The 12,495-nt window shown below is 46.6% G+C and overlaps 1 protein-coding gene across 1 annotated transcript in view; it reads right to left on the bottom strand.

Moving 5' to 3' along the window:
* Positions 1–9,696, bottom strand: part of STPG1 (sperm tail PG-rich repeat containing 1) — a 31,826-nt gene extending 22,130 nt beyond the window's left edge. The window contains exons 1-2 of the mRNA XM_044418798.1: positions 9,609–9,696; positions 5,008–5,111 (exon numbers count right to left, since the gene is read on the bottom strand). Of these exons, the coding sequence (XP_044274733.1) occupies positions 5,008–5,111; positions 9,609–9,696 (192 nt within the window). The remainder of the gene's footprint in view (positions 1–5,007; positions 5,112–9,608) is intronic.
* Between the last annotated feature and the right edge of the window lie 2,799 nt (positions 9,697–12,495).

Raw genomic sequence — 12,495 nt, 5'->3', positions numbered from 1 at the left:
CATTTTGGGACTCTCTTTAAGAAGAGAGTTTACTCTGCTGGACTGCTGGGGCTGCAGTGGGCACAGGAGGGCGGAGGTTCCTTCCCACTTTGCACTGGGCCACGTCAGGCAACAACAGTAATGACGGATTCTATAGTGGCATCCTGCGGATACCTACTCAGAAGACGGATGCATCTCGGTGGGGCTTGCTCCCAGGTGACTGAGCACAGGGTTGCATCCAAGGAAGATTCGGTTAATTTGTGTTGTATTAGCTCCTTTGAGTCCCACTTTTTTAGGCAGAAGGCAGGACAGAAATTGATCAATTCAAAATAAATAATAATCCCTAATTTCAGACACAGAAAAAAAAGACTTCAGGCATATTCCATCCAACTGCTTAGCAAAATGCGACTGGAACTAATTTCTGTCTCTCTGATCAAACCAGCTATTTATTAAACAATCATCATATATTAATGGCCTAATTAAACATTTACATAGTAGCTAGTCACACTGTGTTCATTGACTCTCAGGTTATGATATACTAGATGGTGGCATCAGTAAAATCCTAGATGATTTCTATTCAGGCGTTTGTTCTTTCACGGGGCCTTACGATGCCTGCCACCTGCCTGTCTCCCCTGCTCTAGCCCAACTGTCCAGAAATGGACCTGCAGCTTGTGTTGTCCCACCCTGTGCTATGCTGCTGCGGAGCACTGAGCATCTCCACAGTTTGGACTTCCTGCAAAGAGCCTTGAAAGGGTGGGATACCAACACTCGCTTCCCCCTCCCAGATTCATGGGAAGAAGCAACTGTTCTCTAGGGATAATCTGGAGTTTGCCAAACCTTTGTATTTCTTGTGGCTTGGCTTACTGCCTGCTGGCATTACAGAGCAGGAAATTCTCAAAAGGAGAAGGGAGCATATTATAGAACTGCTTGCAGGTTTTGTAAATGTTGCCTTTTCCTGGCTTTTACTTTGAGAGTTTAGCAACAAGGCTAGCTTGTCAGTTGCAGGAAGGAGAGTCCTGTCTGGATGAGTTAATTATATTGAGTCTTGAACATTTGGCCAGGAATGTGGGATTCCAAGAGACAACTATTGGGAAGGCAGCTGGCAGGATGGTGGAGAAATGGGGAGAGGGGCGATCTGGGTGCCTGCTAAGAGCTGGAGGAAGCTGATGCCGGACCCAGGCAGGAAAGGAGAGGAGAGGAGTGGGTGATCCTCGTGCAGGCCCTCCATGTGCCAAGGAGACACTGGCTTCTGTATCACAATTACAGACCAAGCACACACTGCATTACGTGGAAAGCTGCTATACGTCAAGGTGGACATACGATGCCAGGCATGGCTTCCTCCTGCAAATGCACCTGGAGGTACATACCTGTGCAGCTGCTTCGAACATGGCAACACATGCTCTGCGCACACCAGGGACAGGGAACTCCTGGCTCACAGGCCTCTCCCACCAAGCTTGCAGTGGCTCGGGCTCCTTACCTTCTCTTACTAACTTCCAGAATAGTAAATGGCACAAGGTCTGCTGTTCTGTCGAGGTAGATTTCCAAATGCAGCCATAAGTGTGGATGACCACGAGATGCCTGACCTTGCTGTGGTTTTCCAAACTCCATCTCCAGGTTTGGCTCACTTTCAATCTCCTTTGAAAAATGTGCCCTTCCCCCCATAGACTAGAGTGTAGAAATGCACATTTGCACTCATGCACTCTCACACAAGCACACACTGTCAAACACAACAGCAAGTCCGTGAAATTGTGAGCATCTTCTGAGAGTCGCATTCCTGCTTGTGAACTTATCCAGGGGTGCAAACAGGATACGCAGGCATGATTTGCAAAAAGAACGAAATTCTTGTGCAGGTGCTCCTCCTGTCCAGGCTCCTCATGCAAGAAGAGCTCAGCACAGAGGTTGATCCAACCATGTGGGTACCCATAAACTGCAATGCCTAAATTATGCCCAATTTGCAAACATAAGTGCCTGATTTATGAGGATGAGCTGACAGTCATGGGATTGTGAAGGGGCAAAGGGTACTGTGGGCTGGAGAAACTAGACAATGCATGAGAAAGATACAGCATGCCCCCCAAGGAGAGAGATACAGCATGCCCCCCAAAGACCATATGACCACCAGCTCAAGATTTTCCAAGAGTTTCTTTTCCCAGTGCTAGAGAGAAACAGTTGATCTCAAAGTCCACAAACCCGTGTAGCAGTGTTTATCTTCATCAGGAGCTATTCTTTCTAGAACTAATGGGTCCTAATTGCCCAAAATACTTTGCATTGCAACAGGGATAGCTCGTAACCATAAGCTGGTAAAACTGATTTCTGCTCAGCTATTGTGAGGAGTGCAGCTAAGCTCTGGAGGAGCGGAGATGTTTGGCTGGGGCAGGGTGGATGCCAGAAAAGGTTTTCATTCCTGCTGTTAAAATGGTCCTGGCTCTTCCACCCTGTGAGCCTTGGCTCCACTACACCACTAGTGTTTGCTTTTATGGCTATGTAAACATTCATAGCACTGCATAAATCAAGGGTAAGGAAACTTTTTGACCCCTGAGGGCTGTATTTCCACCTGGGTGAGCTCTTGGGCCTCATCCAGGCAAAGAAAAAAATCCAGAGAGACAAGCACATGGAGCATTTATACATACACACACCCCCACACACAAATATGAACAACATGAATGTGTTCATACACAGAGGCATGTTGGACTGAGGAGGCCATGCTACGAAAGGACCTCTGCCTCATAGATCCCCCCTTTGCTATTACCAGCACAAGGTGCTGGAGAGAACAAGGTTTTGGGGGGACTCCAAAATCTGCTGTCTCAGTCAAGCTATTTTATCCTGCCCTGGGGGTCCTATTGGGGTGGAAAGTGCAGGCAGGCAAGTGGAGGCCTGGTCGAACACCCACGAGGGGCCCACTCCCCAGCAGGGCTAGCAAGAGCACCTTAGACTGGATCTGCCTCTCCCACTGGCCCAGGCAACAGTGCTGGTCAGAAGGAAGTAAAGGAGATGCCACGGCCAGTGCCTGTCAAGCAAGCAAAGGGGAGCACTGTTGCGAAAGAAGAGGAGGAGCACAAGCAACTGGGCCAGGGCACTGAGAAGGCAGACTCATGAAGGGAGGGGAGCCTAGTCAGGGTGTCTTGTTCAAGGGCGCTCAGCAAGTTAGAACTGGCACTGGGTGCAGGATAAAGATATTCAGATAAAAGTAGGACCATTGTAAAATGCTATGGGCAAGATTTGAGCTGATCTTCAATTCTCCATTTTGGAACCAATGGGAAGTGCTTGCTTTTCACTGAATTTTAGCCAATGTGACCTGATGTGATCAAGCTCACTTTCCTGCATCACAGGGTATTAGGGCTGCTTGATGCATAAAAATGCAACAGGAAAAAGAAAACAAACACTTGACTGCATTTCATTTGTTACAAATGCATACCTTTTCCTGCATAAATATTTCTCTCCATGCACTGTAATACAGAGTGGCTCTCAGAAGCAGCCACACAGAGAAAGAAAAAGAATAAAAAGCCAACCAGTCTGCAGTTCTAGAAAAATCTAGAAGCTGAGATTGGCTTACTGGCCCAGAATAATGTTTCTTTACCTCTTGGGACTAAGATAAATAAGTACTTGCTGTGTTTTGCAGTACAATTCAGAGCAGAAAAGAAAGCCAGTTCAATTGTCTAGGAATAGCAATCCAGACAATGTTGTAGGAGTCTAGTTTTTTTTCTATCTGTATGGAAGCAACACTGGAAATTGCAGTTCTAAGGCAAAAGGATAACAGGTGTTATATATGACCTGCTTGAGCCAAGGAGAACCAATTATATAGATTGTTTTGTTCTCCATCCGAAGCTGTCATGAAGGACTCAGCTCTCCTCACCTTATGAAGTTCTGCTTCCACCTACTGGTCAAAATGAAAAATATGCCACAAAGATACTGCTTTTGTTCTACATGTTTCATTACCCTGACACCAATGATCACTGGCGAGAAAGTGCAGGAGTTCAGGCCCAGTTTGCAGATAGCTATGAATGATGAGCTATATAACCTATAGTTAGATGTGGCTACAGGCAGCGATGGAGTGTGCCATGTCCCATGTACTTGCTACTTCAACTGTCCAGAACAATGCAGAAATACTCCTGTGGTTTTGTCCTGATGTCCATATTTGGCACTCCAGGTTGTTAAAGGCTAAACAACCCAGAGTTTTAACCCAATAAGAAATCATGGATTAAAACTCTGAGGACACAATCCTTTTACCCCTTCAAGAGGTGCCTAGAAACCTTTTCATTCCCCTAAATTTGCTTCCTCTGGCCAAGGGCTAAAATGAACAAGAAAAAGCCTTCCATTAGCTATGGCAAATCTAGACAGCATACTAAAAAGCAGAGACATCACGCTGCCAACAAAAGTGTGAATAGTCAAGGCTGTGGTTTTCCCAGTTGCAATGTATGGCTGTGAAAGTTGGACCGTAAGGAGGGCTGAGCGCCGAAGGATTCAGGCCTTTGAACTGTGGTGCTGGAGGAGACTCCTGCGAGTCTCTTGGACTGCAAGGCAATCAAACCGGTCAGTCCTAGAAGAGATCAGCCCTGACTGCTCTTTAGAAGGCCAGATACTGAAGATGAAACTCAAATACTTTAGCCACTTAATGAGAAGGAAGGACTCCCTGGAGAAGATCCTAATGCTGGGAAAAATAGATGGCAAAAGAAGAAGGGATGGCAGAGAATGAGGTGGCTGGATGGAGTCACTGAAGCAGTCAGTGTGAGCTTAAGTGGACTCCAGGGGATGGTGGAGGACAGGAGAGCCTGAAGGAATGTTGTCCATGGGGTTGCGATGGGTCGGACATGACTTTGTGACTAAAAACAACAACAACAAAATCAATAGAGGGCTTTTCTGCTCTTTTTTTGTCCTTGCATGGTGGGGTGATGGTTGCAACTGGGGAAGGTAATTATTTGTGGCTTGCAGGAACTAAATTTTCCAATTCAGTGTTTTCAGCCCTGATGAATCCACACATGTACACTGTAACAAAAAACAAACAAACAGGTGCACAAGACTCATGTTTCTTACCTCAATATATGGAAATCTTTTTGTCTGCGAATTAAAGCCTTTCTTCTCAGAGCTAGGAATCCACTGAGTATGGAATTTGACAGGAATGGAGGAATAATGGTATCCTAAAAAGGGAAATCAGTGACATTACATTTATTCTCTTTGGGTTTCCTCACATGTGACATGACTAATTTGGCATGGTTCAACGATGCAGCATGCAGAGATTTTCCCATTTTATTTTGCTTAGGAAGAAATGGGTGACAACGCTGTGATGATGTCATTGCTGTGTAATCTTTCATGAAGCACCTGTTTCTTGGACAGTGCAATCCTGTCACCCTCCAGGCAGCATTTAGGGGGCCATAAGATTTTTGGAGTCCCAGCTCCAACACTGGAAAATCACTTTGATGCTGCAACCAGGATGTTCTGCTCAGAGTGTCCCTCTGCGGCAGGTGTGGGAAGAACCACACACGTTGCTTCTCTGAGCATGCAAAAGCAGGTGGCCCAAGGGGTGGGGAAGGGAATAGACCGGTGCCACTAAGATACAATCGTGAAAACAAGAAATGTACTTGATTTTACATGTAATTACTGCGGTGAGGATTGCATTTGCTCAACACTGGAAAAGTGAAGAACCACCCACCGATGAATTGATCCTAAAAAAGATCTTGCACTGTGCAGAAATGGATAGATTGACTTTGTCATTGAAGGAGAAAGAAGATACTGATTTCTATCAAACTTGGGACTCTTTTTATTATTGGCTAGAGAAATGAATACGGGACTTCATATAGAATTAAATATGTTTTTAAGTTATCATAAATAGAAAAAAATGTGGGGGACCCAGCAGACCTGATGTTTCTGATGATTGATGTTGTTTTTAGTTTTTCTTTGTTTTAGGGTTATTTTGAATAAAACATATAAAAAAAGATAGAATGGTGGGACCTCAGCCTCCTCCCCCCCTGCTCTGCAGCACTGCAATTATGCAGCCAAAATCGGCAATCTAGCTGCTTTTCAGTGTGGGAGCAGCATGGAGGCAATCTTTGCCTCAGCCCTTCCCCTGCCCTGTAGAAGATGCCAGTAATCCTCAGAGTGCAGAGGGTTTGGGGCATCCCCATTGAATAGTACCCCAAATGAAGTACTTTGGACCTGGTCTATCCATGCAGAAGAGTGACATGGCAGAAAATACTGTACTTAAAAACATAGAAACAGAGCGAGTCAAAAGGGGCCTCCGGGGCCATCTAGTCTGACCTCCGGCACCAGCCGGCTCTGCTCATGACATGCCCACCATGTGGACATCCAGCCTATCCTTGAACACCTGCACCGATGGGGCCTCAACGACCTCTCATGGAAGCCCATTCCACACCCTCAGGGTCCCGACTGTCAGGAAGTGCTTCCTGGCATCTAAATGGAACCTTGGCTGCCTGAGCTTTGCTCCGTTGGAGCACGTCCTGCCTTCCTCTGCAGGGGAGAACAGGTCTCTACCCATCTCCATGTGACATCCCCTCACATACCTGTATGTTGCCAACAGATCCCCTCAGAGTCTCCTCTTCTCCAGGCTGAAGAGACCCAGTTCCCTCAGTCTCGCCTCATACCCCATCCCCTGCAAACCGGCCACCAACCTTGTGGCCCTACGTTGCACTGACTCTAACCTGGCTATATCCTTTCTGTAATGAGGGGCCCAGAACTGAGCACAATACTCCAGTTGCGGGCGCACTAGAGTCATGTACAGTGGCAGTAATACCTCTCTCGATCTAGAAGCCACACTTCTGGCTATGCAACCAAGGGTGGCGTTTGCCCTCTTGACCACCACATCACACTGCTGACTCATGTTTAGCCTGCAGTCAACCAGCACCCCGAGGTGCCTTTCACAAGTGCTGCTCTCCAGCCACTTGTCACCTAACCTGTACTTATGACAGCTATTCCTATGCCCCAAGTGCAAGACCTTGCACTTATCCACATTGAACACCATCCTGTTGTCTCCTGCCCACTTCCATAGTCTGTCCAGATCCTTTTGGATCTGGAGTACCTGCTCCTCAGTTGTGGCCACTGCTCCAGTTTTAGTGTCGTCTGCGAATTTGATCAGCAGACTATTCACCCCTTCTTCCATGTCATTAATGAAAAGATTAAACAGGATCGGCCCCAGGACAGAGCCCTGGGCGACCCGGCCTGTCACTGGCCACCATCCTGATGATTCCCCATTAATGGTTACCTTCTGCTTTTGGTCAGTCAACCATGCCCTAATCCACCGGACAGTGCTTTGGTGTATCCCAAAACTCCTCAGTTTCTCCACCAGGATATCATGGGGCACTTTGTCAAAGGCCTTGCTGAAATCCAGGTATACCACATCCACTGCATCCCCTCCATCTAGCCATCTCGAAACCTTGTCATAGAATTCCACAAGGTTTGTCTGGCAGGACCTGTTTTTGCGGAAGCCGTGTTGTGCGGCTGTCAGCCTCCCTTCCCTATCTAGCATCACTAGATCTCTCTCTATTCCTTTCCATTGTTTTTCCTTCAATGGACGTAAGGCTAACCGGTCTATAATTCCCCATGTCCCTTCTACTACCCTTTTTGGAAATTGGGACCACTGATGCCACCCTCCAGTCCTCTGGAACTTCACCCATTCTCCATGAGGCCTCAAAAATGAAGGCCAGCAGGTGTGAGAGAACCCCTGCCAACTCTCTAAGTACTCTCGGGTGTAACCTGTCAGGGCCTGGTGCCTTTGCAATGTCCAATGCCCTGAGGAGCCCCTCTACTTCAAGGGGGGGGGGGTGACTCTAATCTGTGCCCCTAAGTCCCCAGCTTCATCTAATCTCCTATGCGGATCTCCCCCGTCCTGCTTTGGGGAGAACACAGAGGCAAAATAGTCATTTAGCATCTGTGCCTGTTCCCTCATATCAGTCACTGGATCTCCTTCCTCCTTATTTAGTGGTCCCACCACTTGTCTCCCCTTCCTCTTCCTATTTACATGCTGAAAGAAGCCCTTTTTGTTGCTCTTGATATTCTTGGCAAGTCTCAGCTCGTAATCAGCCTTAGCCTTGCGAGGAATCCTTCTGCAAGGGGCCTCCTCCTCCCGGTATACCCTTTTGTCTATTTGCCCCAGTTCCCATTTCCTACGGAGGTTCCTCTTTCGTCTAATCCCTCTAACCACCTCCTTTCGTATCCATGGCGGCACTCTCCTCCGCCTCCCCACCTTACTGACTAGAGGTATTGTCAAGGCTTGCGCCTCCAAAACCTCCCTTTTGAGTGCCATCCACCCCTCCTCAACTTGCTTACCTTCCTGTAACCTATCCCAGGAGACTTTCCTCAGTCTGGCCTTCAGTTGGCCAAAGTTGGCCCTCTTGAAGTCCCAGCTTCTAGTGCTTGACCTGCTGCATGTCCCCAGTCCCCTGATCTCAAAGCAAAGGATGGAGTGATCACTCGCATCCAGAGCTCCCCTAATCTGTACTTCATCTATCAGCTCCTCCCTATTGGTCAAGACCAAGTCAAGGATGTTTCCCCCCCTTGTCGCCTCTTGGACCCTCAGTGTGAAAAACCCTCCCTCTATAGCTTCTAGGAAGCGATGTGACCTGGCTGTCACTGCCGAGTGAGTCTCCCAAGTAATATCTGGGAGACTGAAATCTCCCATAATTACTGTGTCTCTCCCCCGAGATATCCTTAGAATCTGGCCTGTCAGGACATCCTCCAGGGTCTCAAGTTGACCTGGAGGGCGATAACATGCCCCCACTGTCAGGTCTCTTTCCCTGTCAAAACCCCTAAGTTTCACCCAGACTGCTTCTACCGATCCCCATCTGTGCTGCATTCTATCTCACTGCATCCTATCCCTTCCCTGACGTAAAAAGTCACACCCCCACCCCTTTCCCTTCCCGTCCTTTCTAAAAAGGTGATACCCTTCTATGTTCACATTCCAGACTTGCCTTTCATCCCACCAAGTTTCTGTGATTCCCACCAGGCCATACCCTCCTATTCCCATGAGAGCTTCAAGCTCTTCCTGCTTATTACCCATGCTCCTAGCATTGGTGTACATGCACCTCAGCTCCTTCCCACCGCTTCCCTTCCTTGGAGTTCCCAGCCTCCTCCTTCCTCCCATCCTCCCTGATACCTGGCCCCTCTCTGGAGGAGTCCTGTCAGTCCCTGCAGTACCTCTAAAACCCTGCTCCCAGAGCCCTGATCCTCCCCCCACACTTGTCCAGTGCAGACATGTTACTGGGGGGCCTGACACACCCCCCCGGCTCAGTTTAAAGTCTTCCGGACGAAGCTCGCTAGAGCATCTCCAAAGGACCTTTTCCCCATCCTCGTGTAACCCATCCCTTGCCAGAAGTCCATTGGCAAGAAACCGAGTGCCGTGGTCGAGGAACCTGAAGCGTTCCTTCTGGCACCACACCCTAAGCCAGTCGTTCACCTCGGGGGGCCCCCTGTCCCTTCCTGGCCCAAATCCCCGGACTGGTAAGATTGACGAGAAGGCCACTTGGGCCTTGAGCTCCCTGACCTACTTCTTGTAGGTGGACATTCACATTGTAACGCTTCTCCATGTATGACACGGATGAAGGTGTCTTCCAAATTGGCAACTCCTCTGCTTGGTACCTACCAAGTGCCTCTTCATTGTGAGTTGTCCAGAGTCCATTCCTTACCTTTTGGCACACTTTCAGGATATGAATTAGGGGTGCCCTTCCTTTTGACTTTGCCCGCTGAGCCATATGTTTCAAAGTTGGTCGCCATGTCACATAACTACTGCTAGCCAGATGAAAAATGGCATCTTCTCAGATTTTCTATTTTCTTTCTAAAACATGAATACATGTAGTACCTTTAAAACCAACAGATTTTTTTTATTCTGGAAAACTAAATAATGTGGCATAAGAAAAGGAACATTTTTTGGATTAGAATTGCAATATCACTTAATTAAACAATTACTGTCAATTGAAAAGAAAAGAAAAAGCTGCCAAAATGTCAAATATGCCATCTTGTCAAGAATACCCTTATATAAGTAGCAATGTACCTTTTATTTATTTACTTGCAATATTTTTACCCCATCCTATACAAACATCCCAGGACAGTTTACAACATAAATTTATTTATTTATTTATTTAAAACATTTCTATGCCGCCCCATTCGCCGAGGCCTCGGGGCGGTTCACAACATAAATTAAAATATAATACATTAAAAATATAAAACAAATTAACAATATAAAATAAGTCGCCCTTAATATAAGTCGCCTAAATCATAACAATAATTAAATACAACAAAATACAATAACATAACAAGCATAACAGAATGTGACTGAGGATGACCATATTAAAAACCAAGTTAAAATATTTAAATATTAAGATACTGGGCAAATTAAAAAGGTTTTTACCTGGCACTGAATGGAATATAATGTTGGCGCCAGGCGAACCTCTCTGGGGAGTGCATTCCATAGTCAGGGCGCCACCGCAGAGAAGGCCCTCCTCCGGGTACTCTGTCTCCTAATCTCCTTCGAGGAGGGTTCCCGGAGCAGGGCCTCTGCTGCAGATCTTAAGGGGCGGGAGTGCATATAGGGAAGAATACGTAGGGCATATAGGTACATCATACAAACAGCAACCTCCTGTGCTACAATTCTAATAAATGAATGGTTTTGTACTTGATTATATTGCCCACTGGATGTGCAAGTTTTTGTTTCTATATTCAAATGCCAGCTCTGATCTTTACTTTTACAGACACCTTCCTTGCTTATATTTTAGAGCAGTCTTTTAATCTAGGCCATTCCATTAATTTGGGAATATCCTTGCCAGATCTACTGGTACTACACCCATAAATGAGAGGCAAGGAACCACCATGACTTCCCCGCTTCTGTGTACTGGTGATGCTAAGACTGATGGTGGGGCGAGATGAATAAGCTGATGGCCACTGAAAGCCAGTGGTTAGAATTCTGGACAAGCACTGGGGAGACCCAGGTTTGAGTGCGCATTCAGCCATGAAGCCAGTCCTCACAGGGCTGTTGTGATGACAACATGGAGGAAACTTTCCTCCAAGGATACCACCTTGGGATCTTTGGAGGAAAGGTAATATATAAATATAATCATTAAAATAATTTGTTTTTACTGTAGGACCTTCTGTGATACATGTCAGATTCAGGCCTCAGCAGCTACAGAAGAACTGCCAAGCTGCCCAGGGCCAGAAACAATTGCACAGTCCAGCCAGGTAGGGCTAAGTTCCAAAGAGATCAGACCCAGGGGCCGGACAAAGGAGAACAAAGATTTGCATAAACCTGTGCCTGTGTGTTAATCTATATGCATACATGTGAGTTTAGAAATAATTAAAATTGAACCTGAAACTTACCTGTGTGGAACACTGTAGCCAGGTGTCCCTGCCTGATCAGATTGCTATGTGGGTGCTGAGTGTGGGTAGGCAGCAGTTCTTGTGCTGCTTTCTCCTTAACCTGCACTTTGGTGGGGCAGTCTTTTCACGGGGACACCTTCAAATAGAGGATGGTGCTCTGACAGGTCTTCAGACAGGGGCATTCCTCAGTAAAGAGGCCATCCCACCTGCCTGCTGATTGTGGGGACACAGCTCCCCACTTAACAAAGAGATCCAGTGTGGTGCAGTGGTCAAGAGCATAGGTCTGGGACTCAGGTGATCTGGGTTCTAGTCCCCACTCAGCCATGGAGCCCACCAGGTGACAGTCACAAATTCTCAATCCAGCCTACCTCATAGCATTGTTGTTGTGACCAAGAGGAGGAAGAGGAAAATAACATAAGCTGCTTTGTGTTCTTTAAAAAAGAGAAGGCAGGATATAAATCTAATGAATAAACAGCTTCACAGGATGACTATGAAGCCAAGGAAAGAAGATTAGGAAGCTTCTGAAAGCATGTGGTCAAACCTGGCAGAAAAACAGGGTCTGGGAATCACATCTCCCTAACTTTGGGGTAACCTGGTCCTGTCCATGGGATTAACATTTTTGGTGTTCTGCTCACACAACATCAGGCTAGAGCAGCATACCCCAACCCAGCACTCTCCACATGCATCGAACTTCATCCCACCAATGGGCCTTATAGTTGGGAATGATGGGGCTTGCAGAGATCTGCAAGGGGCTGGTTTGGGGAAGGCTGGAGCAGTATAAGTCAAACAGTACTACTGGAGTCCTGCACAAACAACTTGGGACCGGGTTATCTGGCAGACTGCCTTCCCTTATATATACCCAACAGATTTTTAAGATAATCAGCGAAGGTCTTACTAACCATTCCAAAATTATTGGAATGACACCATGTAACTTAGACAATGGGTCTTCCTGGTGGTGCATCCACCCTATAGAGAAAATTTCCTCAAGTGGTTCAGGAGGCAGAAAATGTGGTGTCTTTCAAAACACCTCCTAAATTGCACGTGTTTATCCTGGTTTTCCATGACTTGTAATTAAATTAACCATGCTGCTCCTCTGCACTGTTCCTGTACTGTAGCCTCAGCTACTGGGCAGTAAAAAAATGAATGTATAAAATTACTGCAATTGGAACTGTGTTTTTCAAACTATATTTTTAATTTGATTTT

Source organism: Varanus komodoensis, unplaced genomic scaffold, assembly GCF_004798865.1.
Source record: "Varanus komodoensis strain SLA01 unplaced genomic scaffold, ASM479886v1 scaffold93, whole genome shotgun sequence".
NCBI classification, from domain to species: Eukaryota; Metazoa; Chordata; class Lepidosauria; order Squamata; family Varanidae; genus Varanus; species Varanus komodoensis.
The sequence above is the reverse complement of the archived record's forward strand: the minus strand, read 5'-3'. Positions and strand labels throughout refer to the sequence as shown.